General features: G+C 36.5%; 1 protein-coding gene across 3 annotated transcripts in view; it reads left to right on the top strand.

Annotated features, from left to right (window-relative positions):
* Positions 1-600: 600 nt before the first annotated feature.
* LIN54 (lin-54 DREAM MuvB core complex component) overlaps positions 601-19,757 on the top strand; it is a gene marked incomplete at both ends in the record, with an annotated part of 60,085 nt that continues 40,928 nt past the window's right edge. The window contains 3 exons of one of the 3 annotated variants that reach the window (XM_079698651.1): positions 601-1,296; positions 5,437-5,560; positions 11,866-12,008. In XM_079698651.1, coding sequence (XP_079554777.1) covers positions 616-1,296; positions 5,437-5,560; positions 11,866-12,008 — 948 coding nt within the window. The remainder of the gene's footprint in view (positions 1,297-5,436; positions 5,561-11,865; positions 12,009-19,757) is intronic. The other 2 variants (XM_079698653.1, XM_079698652.1) reach the window with 2 other exon arrangements.

Below are 19,757 nucleotides of genomic sequence, written 5' to 3'. Positions count from 1 at the left end.
TGAGATGGATTACTCTAGAAACTCCTTTAACATTAATTTGAGTCCTTAATGGATTTTTATAAATGATATAGTAACCTCATTTTAGGACCTCGCTCACTGGAGATTTGAATATATTTTCTAAGATCTGTTTATATTTAAATCTTTATTTCCTTGTGCAAATCAGCAGTTTTCAAGTCTGTCAGTAGGAAAAAAAAAAAAAAAACTCGTAATTGGGAAGAAGTAAGATGATCGGATATGTCAAAGATTAAAAGGTTTTATTTATGAGCAGGAACTGGAAAGGAGTTTCCTGTAATTATGTGACTTAGTGTTGCCTGAATGCAGTATACTTTTGGGTTGAGACATGGCGAATGAGAATGTTTGCTTTTAGTTTTGTGTCCCATATGACTTATATTTCAGATTCTTGAAGGTTGAGGATTTGTTAAAATGGTTTAACCCAAATATGCATCAGGAATGTCCTTCATTCAGTTATACATCAGTAAAAATTTTTGTTTTGTCATTTGCATTTTTCGTGAATAATTTTTTTTCTTCTCTTAAATCTGTTTTGAAACCTAGTAATTTATTCATTTTTCAAATTTTATTGCAGTGCCTGATCAACTTTCTAGCAGGAGAACGATCATGGAGGTGGTGCCAGCTGAGGTGAATAGTTTGCTTCCAGAGGAGATAATGGACACTGGTATAACTTTAGTGGATGATGATAGTATTGAGGCTGTTATTGTTTCATCCCCAATTCCCATGGAGACAGAACTGGAAGAAATTGTCAACATAAATTCTACTGGTGACTCTACAGCCACGCCCATTTCCACGGAACCAATAACAGTGTACAGTAACCACACTAACCAAGTGGCAGTGAATACCACAATTACTAAAGCAGATTGTAATACCACAGTGAAACCAGCTTTTCCAAGTGGCCTTCAAAAACTTGGTGCTCAGACTCCTGTGACTATATCAGCCAATCAGATTATTTTAAACAAAGTATCACAGACATCTGATCTTAAACTTGGCAATCAGACCCTTAAACCAGATGGACAGAAGTTAATTTTAACAACTTTGGGCAAGTCTGGTTCACCAATTGTTTTAGCACTACCCCATAGCCAACCCCAGGCTCAGAAAGTTACAACTCAGGCCCAGTCAGGAGATGCTAAGTTACCACCGCAGCAAATTAAAGTAGTTACCATTGGAGGGAGGCCAGAGGTGAAACCTGTCATTGGTGTCTCAGCATTGACCCCAGGAAGTCAACTGATTAATACTACAACTCAGCCCTCTGTGTTACAGACCCAACAGTTAAAAACAGTACAGGTAAAAAAAAAAAAAAAAAAAAAAAAAAAAAAAAAAAAAAAAAAAAGGGCGCTTACTAATTAAAATGCATGTTAAATATTAAATTGATTCATAGTTGCGTGTGTAGGGTGATTAAATGCATAGTTGTTACTGAATTCTTTTGAATGTTGCTTTTAGTAATTGTGTGGGTTTTTCTGTAAAGTTTGATATGTCTAATGCTTTTGAAAATTTCTGCCAGAGAACTTAGAACTTAATTTTGGTTAAATTCCAATTTAGTGTATTTGTAGCTTTTCACTCATTTTAAAACAATTTTATTCTCAGTAGTAGTTTGAGTACAAGGATGTTCTGCTGGTATAAAGATGCCAGAGTTGATGTCAGGCTGTCAAATAATCATTCAGACATGATATTTTCAGCTAACAGATGGCCAAAGTCTAGGAAAACTTGCTGCTCTGAGAAACCCTTCAAGGCAGCAGTAGTGCATACCAGCCAGTGTGTGCCTCTTCTTTGGAATTTATTGCCCATTGCATCGCTCATGTTTGCAATGTAGAAAGGCAGTGCCATGTGATGGAAGGTTTAGAACTGGACCAACTGGATTTCAGTCTCTTCTCTGCTGCCCTCCCAGCTGTGGAACTTTGGATAGGCTACTTATTTTCTCTGAGTTTTTGATTTTAGCTGTAAGATGGCTATTTGATTGTGATGAAACACATAAGAAAAGATAACTCTTTGGTATGGTTCTCAAAACATTGAGAATCCTTCAAAATGGTACCCATTGTTAGTATGAATAGGACCCTAAGATAGAAGGTTATCAGAACATATGTTAAGTGGTTCCCCATTTTTCATGCCCAATAGGCCTTTTTAGGTCACCACTGCTCTTAGAAATACAATGATCCACTTAAGACCAGGGAACACAAATGCATTTCCTGTTTGAAAGAGTTGGCTTTTAGAAAGAAGGCATGAGTTAGAGAAATAAAGCAGGTGTATAAGGAAGGAGGAAGGTTTGGGGAACTGTCCACTCTCAGCTGATATTAGAAATAATGTTTTGGTTATTATGTTGGCAAAAAAGTTAGAAACTTATTTTTCACAGGCATTTTATTTAAGAACTTCATAAGATTTCTCAAACTTTATAATTTGTCCATGTCCCTTCTGCCACTATTAAACATTTAGTGCTCTTTCTTGTTCATTATCATCTCTCACTTAATTCTGACTTCCTTTTACTTTTTTTGGTGAGGATCTCTTGAATGAGATATCCTATCACCATCAAGCACCTTGTCTTCAGCTTGTTTTTTAATCAGTTTTAAAACTTGTTTTTATTGGTTTACCAGAGTTTATCTGGCTTTGGGGATATGGATCATAACCATGTTCGCAAGATACTGAAAATGTAAATCAGAATGTCATTTTTTTTTTCATTTACAAGAGCAATGTATACATACTATTTGTAAGACCAGTTTACTTGTATCCACTAGTTTTCTACTGTAATCCCCTAAGTACCAACAATAAAAACAAAGACTGGGGTCTAATTCTTATAACTTCTCTTCTTGTCCTTACTTTTATAAAATCTGATTCTATTTATTTAAAAAGAACTTCTATTTAAGAACAAAACCAAAAGAAACCCCATTTAGAATATTGTTCTACTTGTCCAGTTATTTTTAGGCAACTCAAATCTTCAACTCAAGAGTAGCCTATAAAGCTCTGAAGCACTGAAGCACAGAAAAAACAAACAAAAAGCTACACATCTATCTGTATCCATTTTAGGCAACAGAATATTTGGTTTACTTTTACATGTATGATCCCCTGATTTTTTTCCCAGATGATTCTCAGCATTGTCTTAAGTTTAATCAGAGTATTGAAACTTATTAGGTGTGGACAATAGGAAAGGGTGGAAGAAGGAGACCCATCTCCAGAGGTGACAGTTGAGGCCAGAGGCAGTAACAAAGAGGTATAGTTACACTTAGTTACAGATACATAAACACTTTCCTGTGTTTCGTGTGCATAGTATTTAAGAATAATAGATAATTAGCCATATGGAACAGCATAACTCCTTATTAGTTCCTGAATCTGTATAACACAGTGCCCAAAATTACCTGCATGTATTATTTGATCATATCTTTGGCAGTCTTATTTATAAATTTCCTTCTTTGATTCATTTTTGTCGTAATCTGCTAATTAGATACATTTGTTAAAAAATGATCTTTTGGGCTTCCCTGGTGGCGCAGTGGTTGAGGGTACGCCTGCCGATGCAGGGGACACGGGTTTGTGCCCTGGTCCAGGAAGATCCCACATGCCGCGGAGCGACTGGGCCCGTGAGCCACGGCCGCTGAGCCTGCGCGTCCGGAGCCTGTGCTCCGCAATGGGAGAGGCCACAACAGTGAGAGGCCCGCGTACCGCAAAAAAAAAAAAAAAAAAAAAAAAAAGATCCTTTATGCTCTGTTTTATTTAATAAAGTGAATTTGTTCTAGGGTAGTTTAGAATTCATAATGCAAAAAGCCTGGTTCCTTTACAGAGCTGGAAATCCTTATTTTCAGCAATGCTACACTAAAGAAACAAAACCACAAGGACAAGTTGAGATTGTTCATTTGAATAATTAATGTGCTTTTGGTCGTATTGTTTACATTTTTGTTCCTGGTTGGTAAGTATTCATATAGTTTTATGATTGTGAAAATCAGTTAAAAATGGGGAAATACTTTAAGTTCCCATACTCTATAGCTAAGATTATCTATTTTGAGACACAGATTTCCAAGAATATCGATACCTCTACCTCTTGAGATTCTTAATACTAAGTCAATAGACAACATATTCTAACTTATTTTAGAGTTTTAGGCCTGTAAATACACTTGGGAAGTATTTTCTCTGTGTGTCTCCCAAATTGCATCAGTTTTTAAAAGTAAAATTATGGATTTATTTGGGTATATCAGAGTTTTACAAGCTGGATATTTTTTAATATAGTAGGGAATCTCTTTGGTTCGTTTTTTTAAAAGGTGATTTGTATTTCCTTTACATTTTGTTTTGTCAGTAATATGTTCTGAGTGTAAGAAAGTAATATATTCTAAGGGTAAGAAAATATGTTATTAAGTTTAATTTATAGTTTGAGCACAAAGCTGATATTTACTTAGTTCTGTAATCAGTTACAGCTTCTGGTATGTTTTGTCGTTTAAGTTGGTCATGTTTGTTCATTTTGAGTTATTATTTCCAATAATAGTACTTTCAGGGCCTCAATTTTCAATCTGCCAAAGATAAAATTAGTATTTAATGTCCTTCCTGCTCTGAAAGTCTATGATTTTTATTATTGCTAAAGGCTATGATTTTTTATCATTGCTAAACTTCTGCTTCTGACTTTTGGAAAAAGCTGTGCCTTGCATACATTGCAATTTCAGTATAAGAACATTGGTAACTCTTCCTTCCTTGATTTGTGGAGAATATTAGTTTAGGGCAACAGTGTACCGTGTATAACGTAAAAGCAGAGATGAATAAAACATAGACCCTCCCTTCAAACAATTTATAGTCTAGAAAACTGTATTTTAGTAAATAATATTTCAGAGGCTTCACCTTTAGAATAGTCTTTGTTTTGCCCAACATGTCTCTTTGTATCCTAGGGTGTTAACTTGTGCAGTTCCTTATTTATCTGCCCCTGATATATAGATCTAAAGTTGAAGATATAATCATGAGCCTTATGATTATGTGTATTTATATTTATATTTTGCTTCCAGGGGCCAATGAAATTATATTTATCATTTGCACTCTGCTTTCTTAACGTACTCTACTCCATCTTTTTGTTATTGAATAATTAGTTATTTGGAAAAGGATATGCTGTGCCATATTTGTGTTTCATTATTATTATTAAATGGTTATTTTAAACATTACTATTGAACATTAAACATTATTTTTACAAATTAATTTGTTTTTCATTTTATGCATATGTCCCAGAGACTAAAATAAGGATTTGCAATAAAATCCAAAGGTATTATTGTATAATGGCTTAAGGATGTGATCATATTAGTATTTTGATGAATGGCTGCATTTTAAATGTTTTTAACGTCAGTACTTAGATATGTTTTGTTAAATGAGCTGGTTTCACATGTACTTCTGTATATCAATCTTGTCTAATTTTGATTGAATCGGTGTTTTATAGAAACAATGGTCTTTATAGTTATTTATATATTTCAGATTGCGAAGAAACCTCGAACACCAACCTCTGGTCCAGTAATCACGAAGCTGATCTTTGCAAAACCAATTAATAGTAAAGCAGTTACAGGACAGACAACTCAAGTATCACCACCAGTCATTGCAGGTTATATTTCTTTATAGTTTGTTTAGCTAAATATTTACCTTCCTTTTAGGTTTAAAAAAGGCCGTTCTACTACCTTGAAATGTTTTAGTGCTTATTACTGTAAATCAAACTGGTTAGTAAGAAATGTTACACCTATTAAATGTGTCCTTCAAGCAAAATGCCTTATCTCAAAATCAGTCCATTACTTTAGCCTCTTTCGTTTTTGGTATACCTTGAAAGTAGTGAAGTCTCAGACTCTGATAATACTAGCTAACATTTACATAGTGTTTGCTGTGGCCTCCACGCTATTCTTAGCTCTTTACATAGAGTGACATATATAATCCTCTGGCAATCCTATGGGGTAGGTACTAATAACATCCCCATTTTGCCAGTGTGGAAACAGAGGCACTCAGCTAGTAAATGGCCAAGTTGGAATTTGAATCCAGGCAATTTGTCTGTAGAGCACATGCTAATAAGTCTATTAGGTTTAAAGTAATATATATGAGAGTATAGTATTTCATGGTTTCTGTTTGAATTTTTGGTTTCCGTATTTTAATATTCTCTGTATGCAGTTCTCTATGAAACAGAAAATAATCACAATGATAATAATTACTTAAGTGAGAACAGAATTTTAGTTATATTACTTTTACCAGCAAATTCCTTAGAGTGGCCCAGTTCTCTTTTATTATATACTTTTAAGATATGTCATCACTAATAACACCTCAGAAATCTTGACTTTGAGTATTTCACTCTTTATTATTCTAGTTGATCTGCCTTTGTACTTCCAATCTAGTAATTCTTTCACTTTGAAATCTCTGATCCATTAACTCTTCCACTTTCTCATTAATAATCCCTTTCCAGTCCTCAAATTCTTCCCTACTCAGAATGGAGTTCATGACACGTCATTATTGCTCCCTGAAAACACCATTGATTCTCTTTTCACTCCCTCTTTCTATAATGGCTTGGTTAAGCCCAGCTCTCTTATTTCTTCTTGCCTGGCAAGCACCTCAGTACTTCTGGAGAAAATCACACAGCTGTGGTGACTGGTCTTTAATTCAGAGCTATACTAACATTACTCCTTTCACCATTTAGGAGCTCATTTTAAATTTCCATTGTTCTAATAGCTTATGGAAGCACCTCTGGGTGGTAGACTGACTAGAGACTTTCAAATGCTAATTACCCATTTCTAGTGTGTATTCTTGATGAAGGTACTTCAAATGTTAATTAACCATCCCTGGGATATGTATTAAAACCGCCTCCTACTGTCTTTGATAAATTTACAGACAGTATAGCAGTAGGCAACGCTGAAGTCAGTGGCAGTGAAATGATCATTTTCCTAGGCTTTGAATTATATAGGGAGGCTTCTCTGTTTAGCAAGTGAGAGAAGGCATGGGGAGATTGTAGTTTGAGGGCAGTGTTGGATGAGTGAATGTTCTCTTTTTCTTTTGGCCTTCAGTAGAGATTTGGGATGGTATAGGATGCTCGTATCTAGAGGGTTGTCATGGGAGATAGGTGTGGCCCCAGAGGAAAAACTGGAAAGGGTTTGGATTTCGAGCTGCTTCAGGAAGTGGGCTCTAGCTGGCTGAAAGTGAGGAAGGCTTGGATATGTTGATGGTAAAGGGACCACCAGACCCTTAGGAGGTTGGGTGAGTAGAGGTGGTTAATGAGGAGGGGTGTCTCAGTGCCATGTTCTCTACTGCTTTTGAGTTTGAGAGAGTCCCTTAAAACTTTTAATTATGTAGGGGCGAAGGGGAGCTGTATGCTAAAGAATTGTGGTTTTGCAGAAGTGTCTGAGTGAATATTTGGTAATGTCAAGGTTTCACCTCTTACATTTGACTCTAATGGATGTCATTGCTGGGTCTTTGGGTGATTTACAGTGTGTTGCACACTAATCATAGCTTCACCTTTTAATTACAGACAGACTTATTAGCCCTCCCAAAATGCATAGAGATAGACTTCTATTAAATTTCACTAGAATTGTTGGCATTAAGTTCAGTTCGGAGGGATAATTTCTACTGTTAACTAGTAGTTTGTAGCTTTTTAAATTCACGTAAGCCAAATTTTAAACCACCAAAGTAGCTCTCCTGCTGAATTATCTTATCACAAGGAGGTTCCATTATCTTTATATTATAGCTAAGGATCTTTCAAATTACATTTAGACTGCTTTTTAATGACCTTTGGGCTTTTCATGGAAGATGGATATCTTTTTCTGTCTTTTAATCAAGATGAACTTAGTGTTTGTATAAAATCAATTTTTCTAAAATGCAAATATGATCTTGTCACACCCTTGCTTAAATTTTCTTGGCCACATCCATTTCTTGGCCTTAATCCTTCAGGAATAAGTTCAAATGCCAGAGCTTTCTTAGCATTAAAGTCATTTATTATATAACATATACCTTTTTCATTTTCACTTCGTATTAGCTCCAGACCTACTGATGTAACTTATTTCAAGAGATCACCAAATGGCCCGTGTTCTCTCAGAACTTAGGCCCTTGGCACTGTTGCTTTTACCTGAAATGACTTTTTTTGCTTTCCTTACGGCTGACTCATCCATTTTATCTTTGGATTATCTCCACCTGTCTTGGAAGTTTTTGATCCCTAGGTTTAGTTAGGTTCTCTTTTCTCTGACCATCTCCTATATATTTCCATAAAACTTGGTTATACCTACCAAATACTTAACTTTAATCAGACTTCTGTTAAATTTCACACTGGCTTTTAATGTTTCCATTAGTCATGGTATATTGTAATACTTGGTTTCCTTGTCTGTCTGTCTCCCCTATTGTCTGTCTCCCCTATTACACTTAAAATTTTTCTTAATAGTAATTTTGGATTTTGTTTGCCATCTAGTTTTTAAAGATTAATTATTTTTTAAAAAATTATGATAAATACACATAACATAAAGTTGACCATTTTAACCACTGGTGGCATTAAGTACATTCACGTTATTGTGCAACCATCACCACTGTCCGTCTCTAGAACTTTTTTCACATTGTAAAACTCAATCTTTGTACGCATTAAACAATAACTTCCCAATTCCTTCCTTCCCCCAGCCCCTAGCAGAGACTGTCTCTATCAGTTTGACTTTTCCATGTATCTCGTATAAGTGGAATCGTACAGTATTTGTCCTTTTATGACTGGCTTTTATGACTCTCCGATACCTAGCACAGTTTCTAGCACATAGATGTGGTTCAGTGAATGTGTATTGTTGAGTGAATATGTATATCACGGAGGCAGTGTGGTGTATGGGAGGAGCTGTTAGGAGACTTGGGTTTTAGTTTTGGGTCTTCTGTTCATTTTCTCTGTGATCTTGGGTAAATATATTTTCTGTTCATCTTACTCCTTTCTGTAAAATGTTGATACCAACCACTTCACATGACTTTTGAGATGGTTAAATGAGGTACAGGGGTCCTCATTATTAGATCCTCATTATCAGAGCTCCCAAGGTACAAGGTTGCTGCTATAGCAGAGCAAACTCCATCGATGTGAAAATATTCACTAATGAATTAATCTCTTATAGAATTAGTCCTGGCTCAGATAAGCTAGCTCTCTGCCCCCAGCCTGTCCCATCTGTAGCTTTTTGCTTATGTCTCTTTTGATTCTTGGAGAATACCTGACAGTAGAGTGTAAAATGCTTTGCAAATTGATTTCAAGGTGAAATTGTATAACTTGTATACTTTCTTGAATCTGTCTGCAGAGCCAAGGATAAACAGCAATTTGGAGATTAATCAGGAGAAATGCTATCTGTATGAAAAACAAGTGGCCCTTCAAAAAAGAATAATTTGAATTTTAAAGGATATAGAGGGTTCTTGGGAAAATTGATGAAATCCTAAAATATTTTGGCAGAAATAATCTTCTGTATCATCCTGTTGCGCCCATCAAACAGTCTATCATTGTGCTGTCATTACTAATTTTCAGAAGAATCCTCTCCCCCTCAAATTAAACAGTTCATTCTAAGAGATAGTATAGTTGTAATTATAAACTGAATTTTTCTTAAATATAAGCAAAAAAAGTTTTAGTTTTAGGGGTTTTTTTGTTGTTATTTACAGTGAAATTTTTGTCCTTGTTTTAAATGTAATTCACTTTAACTGGCCTTTTTCTGGGATCAGTTATCCTCAGGAATAGAGGATTTTTATATGTATGTTTTCTGAAATGTATGTAATGCTTAACAAATAAGAAATTATAGTAATAACTGTAAATGATGATCATTTTATGAAAATGTATCTTTATTGGTAGTTTCTTTTCTTAAAATAATGATTGTTGGGGCTTTAGGCTTATCTCAGAGGTTTTAGTTTTGGAAACCAGAACAGATAAACATGCTACTTCAGGCAGGCTCCACATTTGAGGGTGCCCTTCTAAAAATATTTGATATAGATTCATTTAGTTTATATAGAATTGACTTACTTAGTTATGATGTAATTCAGCCTAAAAAAAACCCTAGCAAAACTCTCAACTGAAATTCATTAAGGAATATGTCAATAATATAAAATGTAATCATGTACTAAAATTGAAAAAATATATTTAAAATATTTTAAAAATTCATGTGTCAGACAAAACTTGATTCAGCTTTTAAAAAAAATACATACACTGTCACATTGTTATTAGAAAAAAAAACAGCCCTGAAACTCGTACATGCTAGTTTTCTATTTTTGTTTGAAGTGTAAGACCCTTCTTTTTTTTCTCTTTTTCCCTTTTTCTCTTCCTCTCTCCCTTTCTCTTTCATCTCTAACTGTATCTGCAAGTTAAATCATAGCATCTAAAGGGATTTTAGAGATAATTTAGTTATCTACCTTCTCTATTTCTTGAGTGCTTGGAGTTCCTCTTCAGCCAGTGGATTTGATTATCCAGCATCTGTTTTGAACACCTTCAGTGAGTAGAAACTCACTTATATAGAAACAGTCGTTTCAATTGGAAATTTTTGTTAGAAGTTCTTTCTTACTGCTTAACTGAAAATTTTCTGTTTCTGTATATTAGTGTGTGCATCTGATGGATACAGAGTGGTTCTAATCCTTCAACTTGACAGCGTGGATCAATCAGGACAGTCTTGGTTCTCTGCCATAAATAATAAACAGTCTTTAAATCACAGAAGTTTAAGAAAACACAAATTTTATTTTGTATTCATGGTTATCTACATGTCTACTGTGGGTTAGAAAGGGGGCTCTTCTCATCATGGTCACTCAAGGACCCTGGCTGATGAAGGAGCCACCATCTCAGATGCGGTGAGGAAAAGAGAGCTTTGGAAGGCCTTGCATAGGCAGTAAATGTTCTGACCCAGAAATGACCCACATCACTTCTACTCATAATTTGTTGGTCAGAACTAGTCATATGGCCCTAATCTAACCACAGGGAGCTGTAGGGACGGGTAGGAAGGGCAGTCCTGCCGTGTGCCCAGAATGGAAGGGGAGGAGGTCGGCGCCAGAATGCTGAATGGCAGCATCATACAGTCTTTCAGGAATTTGGAGCTGTGTCATGTCTTTGTATTCCTCTCTCGCCTAGGACAAAAATTCCTAATATTTCAACTCCTTGTGATATGATTTCCAATTCCGTAATCCATCCAGACACACTATAGTTTTTCTGTGTTGTTCCTGAAGGATATTTCCAGAAGGGAACACAGCATTCTTGTTGGAATCTGGCCAGGACAGCTAGAAGAATTTTTTTTTTTTTTGTTCCCTTTTGGCAGACTAAAATGAGACAGTATTAAACCAGTGTTCAGGTTAGTTCAGTGACTATCTGTTTTATAGATGTGGACTTAAATTGTATCCTGAATGGTTTCAGTTCAAAGAGAAGAAGCTGAGGTATAGTAGAGAACAGAGACTGAAGTTTGAAGACTTGGATTCAAGTCCTAACTTTGAGGAGTTGTGTTACACAGGACTTGTTCCTTAGTTGTCCTGAGCCTATTTTCTTATAGATATAACCTAACGGTATAGATGAGGGAATTCCCTGGCAGTCCAATGGTTAGGACTCGGCACTTTCACTGCCGAGGGCTCGGGTTGAGTCCCTGGTTAGGAAACTAAGATCCCACAAGCCGAGCGAAAAAAACAGACAAAACACAAAGCAGTAGTGATGAGAATGTGAGCAGAAGTGTTTTTGTGGACTTTCATAAGGTGGTATTAAGATACTAAGTGTTACTAAGAAGCATTGTTTTGTTTCCTTCTGCTTAGGTTCACCATAGTTCATTAGACCTACTTAAGTGTTTCAGTTCATAAGTAGCTGCGTATGAAATATTGAAATATATATACTACAGTCCTTGTGGGTATAAATCATCATCAAATACATTTTTATACGATTATTGAAAAGAGTCAAACTGATATGCTGCCTCTCATTTGCAGGTAGGGTTCTTTCACAGTCTACTCCCGGGACTCCATCAAAGACCATAACAATATCTGAAAGTGGTGTTATTGGATCAACTTTAAATTCTACAACACAGACACCAAATAAAATAGCCATCTCACCTTTGAAATCGCCAAATAAGGTAAAAAAAAAAAAATTAGCCACAAAGGCCAGGTATTGTGGTTAATGACTTTATTTTCTTACTAGTCACTTCAGATACTTCAGTTTTAATATATTCCCAAAGAGTTAATAGGTATTTGGTGAATATCAGATTAATTTAGTAATCAAGGATGTACGACAGATAAAAAACTTACCCTGAACGCATAGTTACACAGTTATCATTTTGCATGCTAAGATTACTTTAATGGCCCTTGTGAATGTGGGTACGACATAAATCTTCTGAACGAGGTGCATTATGTAGGTGTTTGGTTCCTCTTCAGTTAATACTTGTGCAAAATTATTGTCTTTGGGTCAGTCACATATATAGTGACTCTGTAAATATAAAATGTTAAATGTAACTTTTTAAAAAATAAAATATTCAGTGTCTTATGCTTAAGCTGTCCTTGATTTTATGGAGAGCTGAGCTTTTGCTGAGTAACAGAGTACCCAGAGTACTAGAAATTGCCATCGAATGCTGGTGATCATATTATTCGGGTTTTTTAGGCTTAACACAACTCATTCAGAGCATCTGAAAGCTTGTCATAATTTGTTTTCTTTTTAAGGGGGCAAAATACCTATCATTTTAGGTCAAGTTAAGTAGTCTTAGCTCACTTTCCTAAAACATACAGATATCATTATACCAGCATAACATTTTGGAACAAGTATGTTTTAAAGGACATACTCGGGTGGAAAGCCAAGCATCATTATTCTGTAAGGTGCCACCCTTGCGATTCTGGAAACACACTGCCCTTCGTACCTGCCTTTTTCCTTAATTTGCTACTATTCATGAGTAGAACAAACATTAAACGTTTGCCTTACATTTTTAAAAAGTCTAACTGTTGGTTTCTGTTTTAATGAGACTTGACTATAGTGTATAAATATGATGTCTGTTACAGTTTATTAAAATGGGATTCTACCTGCATGAGAATACAGATAATTATCTACTTAAATGGAATGAATTCAACAGATATTTGAGTGCTCACTATGTGCTCTGCATCGTGATAGGCACTGGGGATAAAAGCATGAATAAGATAAGTTTTAAATTTCAGGTAGTTCAGTAGGGAAGTTAGAGTTAAACATTAAGAATTGCCCTACAGAATCATGACGGTCACAGGTGGATTGAAGAGCCCTGTTGTGTCTGTCAGAGGAGGTGTATACAAAGGATGCTATTCCTGAAAGGTCTTAACCTTAAAGGGGGTTTGGGCCTTAGCTATGGGTGGGCATAGGAGCTTTCCAAATTGAGATAATACTTTACACAAAAGTGTAAAAGCGTGGCCCCGTGTAAAAGGGTAGTGTAGGGAGCTACCTTGCTTTGGTAGTGTGAGAGCCGAGGGTGCTAAAGTTAGATGGAAGGTTTCGTTACCCTCAGGGGAGTTTGGATTTTATTGTTCTTAAAGACTTTCTGCGACTTCCCATTGCTTCTAGGACAGTGGTTCTCAACCTTGTCTGCACATTGGAATCACCTGGGGAGCTCTAATAAATACCAATGCCTGGTTCTTATCCCCGAAGACTCTGTTTTAATTGGTCTGGAGTTTGGCTTGGTATCAGGATTTTTTTAACGCTAAGTGATTCAAGTGAGTAGCCTAGATTAAAAACAACTGCTCTAGGATACTATGAGATTTGCATTTCAAAAAAGATGACTCTGTAGCATAATGAAAGATAGTTTGGAGGAAGATAAGCCTGCTTTCTGGAAGAGACCAGTTAGCTTAGTTATTCTCAACCTTGGCTACACTTTGGAAGCACCTGGAGACCTCTCGAAAAAAACTCATGGCTGACCTCCACCTGATCCCACTTAAATCAGTCTCTAGGCTGGGGTCTAAGTATTAGATTTAGTATTTAAAAGTGTAGGCCAGGGTAGAGAATCACTAAATTAGAGTATTTTAGTACTTCACATTTGAGCTAGACTAGTAGCTAAGGGGCTAGGAAGAAGAGATGAGTTGAAAGAGGTGTAAGACATAATGACTGGATGTCAGGGTATAGGGAGGGGAGAACCTAAGGGATGACTCCTAGACTCCTAACCTGAAGAACACAGTAGTGGTGGCACTGTGGGCTGGTATGTGGGCTATATCTGATGGCATACAAATAAGAACTAGCTTTATTTTTCTCTTATCCTTGACTTTAGCCATGTCATGTTGAATCTTCCTTCCCTGGCTCTTGACAAGACGTCGTTTTTACTATAAGAACAAGCCTTATTTTGATGATTAAATTCAAAGGTATGAAAAGTCTACTCCAAACCTTACATCTAGTTGAATGGATGTAACTCGGACCTAATTATGACTCAGGGACCATGCAGTAGAGGAGTATTATCTGTTTCTTCACTCTTCTACTTCTTCCCTCTTTCTGCTTTTGGCTTCTGATTGGAAGGAAAATTAGAAGAAAAGGGACAAAGTTTTATGTGACTGGGACTGTTGTAATCCAACTGCCAATGTCCTCTGTGTGGCAGGTGTCCAAGTGTGGCCTTTTAGAGTTGTGCATTTAGGACGGTTTTTGGAGGCCTCTGTGGTATGCCCACATTGCCCAGGTCCCTTTTATGGTGCACACTCCAGCTACCGTTGGCAGGCCTCTAACTATCTCTTCCCTCCTGTAGTCTACCTATAGCCTGTTACTGCTGAGTCTCCTTCCTCAAGAAGGCACATGTCTTTGACCTACTGAGATGCTTTAGCTCTTCTGCAGCATCTGTTGTATTTGGCTAATGGGAAACCTATAGAACCCAGTGGTAGAAATGTAGCTCATCTAACTGCTGTCCTCTGAGTCCTTGCTCTGCCATTTTGAAGCTCCATCCAACCTCTTGCTTTCAGAATGCTCCAGGCTGGGACCAGTTTCTGTGTTCACATATGGCCTAAACTCCTGGGGATACATCAGGTTCTCCTGGGCTTTTAAGAGTTTCTTTATCTCAGTATGTTGCCAGCCAAAGATTCAGATGTCAATTTCCCTTCTTGTAGTTATCACCCAGTCTGTCCCAGAGGTTTTCTTGGAGAACCCCTGCCTTTGTTCTCACTAAGGTTGTAAAGCCCTAGCATTCTCTATGTTTATGAATTCACTTCTCTTTCTAATCTTGTTTTGTTTTGTTTCATTTTCAATAGGTGGGAGGTGGATGATAGAGATGCTGTCTTTTAGCAACTCTGGCGTGGATGTTTTGTTCTTTTTAGAGTGTAGGGGAGTTTATCATTTGTAGTTCTCAGCTTTGGGGGTTTCACTAGAGCCAAATTTTAAGATCGGAGAAAACATCCCATTATCCTTTTATACTAGAGAGGAAATACAGAAGGAATGGGTGGTTTAGGCAAAGAGATATTGTTTAGTTCTTGGAGATGTTTGTCATGGAAGTACCCACTGCTTGTCTAGAGGAGGATGTCCATTAGGAAGCTGAATATAGGCAGTGGCTAAAACTATGTGTATAGATGAACCTAACCAGGGAGCATGAGGTTGTGTGTAGAGTCAAAAGAAAAGCAGGACTGAACCACAGAATATTAAGAGTTAGCAGAAGAAAAGAGCCAATGGAAGAGAAGGAATGATAAGAGAGGAAGTATGAGAAACTTAACAAAATGAGAAGGGAGGATGGTTTCAAGAATGATGCCGGTCAACAGTTTCAAATGTCATAGAAATGTCAATTAATAAAAAGTAAGGATTTGCTGGAGATGTCCTTGCTCCCATTAATCAAAAGTGGTCAAAAGGAAACCTCAAGCACCCATTCTTCCTTCCCTGCCAGCACTCACAGTCTGACCACCATCTGCCTAGAATCTGCTGGGACTTCTGTCATTATTTATTCCTGTTTATACAGGGTGCCATCAAAAGGCCCAGACTCCTAGATGACCTTTCATTTCCCACACCTAATCTCCTTAAAGTTGTCAGTATTTTCTGTCCCGTTACCCACCACCCATCCCCAACTCTTAAAATCTTTCCACTGTGCCCTATTTGGAGTTCATAAGCAAAATAATCCCCCAGTCCTCAACCTCCTTGCTGAATATTCCTTTTATTTTCTTACTCTAATGGATCCCTGACTCTTCCCAATGGTACTGCATCCCCTGCAGACCTCTTAAGTGATGACTCTCCTTCAGCCCTTTGTACCATTGAGCCTGGAAGGGGGGACTAGGGAATAAGTGTCTTCCTTGCTTGTTCTCATTACAATTTGCAGACTGTGCTCACTCTCTTCTCCATCTTTGAAACTAATGTTACCAGGTTCCTTGTGGAAAGTCGGGCATGTCTAATGTTTTCTCAATTTACTTGATATTGTAGTTCTCTTTTGGGGCAGCTTTCTTCCATTATATTTATTTTCTAAAGTAATCCACAGTTTTCTTAAGTATTTATTAGACATGCAAATAAGCATTAAGCTAATGAAAGCATGATTCTGCAAGGTTTGCTTTCTTTTTACTTTAGATTTTAGTAATACTGTTATCTTCTAGTTTCAGACATTTAATGTGTCTTTTGTCCTGTCATCTTATTCTTGCCTTTTACTATTTTTTTTTCATGGCATATTTTAGTTTATTTCAGAAGTACAATGGTTTGGCATTAAAAAAATTCTATCCATTTAATTCACAACATTAATAGGAAAAAATAATTATATGACAGTCTCAATACATGCAGAAAAATTCTGAAAATAGCCAGCATTCATTCTGGTTAAAACTACTTGAAACAGTAAAAATAAATACTTTTGTAACTTGAAAATGAGGATGAATACATCAAACTTCATGTAATGGTGAATGTTGAACAAAGATACCCACTTTCAGCACTTGTTCAGTTCTACTGCAGCTCTGAGTTAATGCAATAAGGCAAGAAAAAGAAAGAAATGGCGTAGAGCTTCAAAAGAAAGTAAAAATTTGTCACAATTTACATATTACATTATAATATATGTGTAAAATATAAGAATCTGCTATTGAACTATTAGAATTAATGTATAAATGTAATTGATGGTTATATATGTGGTCAATATAAAAAAAGATGATTAGATATGTGGTCAGTATAAAAAAATCAATATTTCTAGACTTTTACACTTAATAAAGTTTGGTTATGACTGATTTTAAATCTTTCATCTTTTTTTTTTTTTTACATCTTTATTGGAGTATAATTGCTTTACAGTGCTGTGTCAGTTTCTGCTTTATAACACAGTGAATCAGTTATATATATGTTCCTATATCTCTTCCCCTTACGTCTCCCTCCCTCCACCCTCCCTATCCCACCCATCCAGGTGGTCACAAAGCACCGAGCTGATCTTCCTGTGCTATGCGGATGCTTCCCACTAGCTATCTATTTTACGTTTGGTAGTGTATATATGTCCATGCCATTCTCTCACTTTGTCACAGCTTACCCTTCCCCCTCCCCATATCCTCAAGTCCATTCTCTAGTAGGTCTGTGTCTTTATTCCCATCTTACCCCTAGGTTCTTCATGACATTTTTTTTTCTTATATTCCATATGTAGGTGTTAGCAAACGGTATTTGTCTTTCTCTTTCTGACTTACTTCACTCTGTATGACAGACTCTAGGTCCATCCACTTCACTACAAATAACTCAGTTTCATTTCTTTTCATGGCTGAGTAATATTCCATTGTATATATGTGCCACATCTTCTTTATCCATTCATCCGATGATGGACACTTAGGTTGTTTCCATCTCCTGGCTATTGTAAGTAGAGCTGCAATGAACATTTTGGTACATGACTCTTTTTGAATTATGGTTTTCTCAGGGTATAAGCCCAGTAGTGGGATTGCTGGGTCATATGGTAGTTCCATTTGTAGTTTTTTAAGGAACCTCCATACTGTTCTCCATAGTGGCTGTACCAATTCACATTCCCACCATCAGTGCAAGAGTGTTCCCTTTTCTCCACACCCTCTCCAGCATTTATTGTTTCTAGATTTTTTGATGATGGCCATTCTGACTGGTGTGAGATGATATCTCATTGTAGTTTTGATTTGCATTTCTCTAATGATTAAAGATGTTGAGCAATCTTTCATGTGTTTGTTGGCAGTCTGTATATCTTCTGTGGAGAAATGTCTATTTAGGTCTTCTGCCCATTTTTGGATTGGGTTGTTTGTTTTTTTGTTATTGAGCTGCATGAGCTGCTTATAAATTTTGGAGATTAATCCTTTGTCAGTTGCTTCATTTGCAAATATTTTCTCCCATTCTGAAGGTTGTCTTTTGGTCTTGTTTATTGTTTCCTTTGCTGTGCAAAAGCTTTGAAGTTTCATTAGGTCCCATTTGTTTATTTTTGTTTTTATTTCCATTTCTCTAGGAGGTGGGTCCAAAAGGATCTTGCTGTGATTTATGTCATAGAGTGTTCTGCCTATGTTTTCCTCTAAGAGTTTGATAGTTTCTGGCCTTACATTTAGGTCTTTAATCCATTTTGAGCTTATTTTTGTGTATGGTGTTAGGGAGTGTTCTAATCTCCTACTTCTACATGTACTGTCCAGTTTTCCCAGCACCACTTATTGAAGAGGCTGTCCTTTCTCCACTGTACATTCCTGCCTCCTCTATCAAAGATAAGGTGACCATATGTTCGTGGGTTTATCCCTGGGCTTTCTATCCTGTTCCATTGATCTATCTTTCTGTTTTTGTTCCAGTACCACACTGTCTTGCTTAATGTAGCTTTGTAGTATAGTCTGAAGTCAGGGAGCCTGATTCCTCCAGCTCCGTTTTTCATTCTCAAGATGCTTTGGCTATTCAGGGTCTTTTGTGTTTCCATACAAATTGTGAATTTTTTTGTTCTAGTTCTGTGAAAAATGCCATTGGTAGTTTGATAGGGATTGCACTGAATCTGTAGATTGCTTCGGGTACTAGAGTCATTTTCACAATGTTGATTCTTCCACTCCAGGAACATGGTATATCTCTCCATCTATTTGTATCATCTTTAATTTCTTTCATCAGTGTCTTATAATTTTCTGCATACAGGTCTTTTGTCTCCTTAGGTAGGTTTATTCCTAGATATTTTATTCTTTTTGTTACAATGGTAAATGGGAGTGTTTTCTTGATTTCACTTTCAGATTTTTTATCATTAGTGTATAGGAATGCCAGAGATTTCTGTGCATTAATTTTGTATCCTGCTACTTTACCAGATTCATTGATAAGCTCTCGTAGTTTTCTGGTAACATGTTTAGGATTCTCTATGTATGGTATCATGTCATCTGCAAACAGTGACCGCTTTACTTCTTCTTTTCCAATTTGGATTCCTTTTATTTCCTTTTCTTCTCTGATTGCTGTGGCTAAAACTTCCAAAACTATGTTGAATAAGAGTGGTGAGAGTGGGCAGCCTTGTCTTGTTCCTGATCTTAGTGGAAATGGTTTGTTTTTCACCATTGAGGACGATGTTGGCTGTGGGTTTGTCATATATGGCTTTTATTATGTTGAGGAAATTTCCCTCTGTGCCTGCTTTCTGCAGGGTTTTTATCATAAATGGGTGTTGAATTTTGTTGAAAGCTTTCTCTGCATCTATTGAGATGATCATATGGTTTTTCTCTTCAGTTTGTTAATATGGTGTATCACGTTGATTGATTTGCATATATTGAAGAATCCTTGCATTCCTGGAATAAACCCCACTTGATCATGGTGTATGATCCTTTTAGTGTGCTGTTGGATTCTGTTTGTTAGTATTTTGTTGAGGATTTTTGCATCTATGTTCATCAGTGATATTGGCCTGTAGTTTTCTTTCTTTGTGACATCCTTGTCTGGTTTTGGTATCAGGGTGATGGTGGCCTCGTAGAATGAGTTTGGGAGTGTTCCTCCCTCTGCTATATTTTGGAAGAGT

The sequence above is a fragment of the Hyperoodon ampullatus genome, assembly GCF_949752795.1.
Source record: "Hyperoodon ampullatus genome assembly, chromosome: 1".
In the NCBI taxonomy this organism is placed as follows: domain Eukaryota; kingdom Metazoa; phylum Chordata; class Mammalia; order Artiodactyla; family Ziphiidae; genus Hyperoodon; species Hyperoodon ampullatus.
Note: the sequence above shows the minus strand (reverse complement) of the source record. Positions and strands in the feature narration are given on the sequence as shown.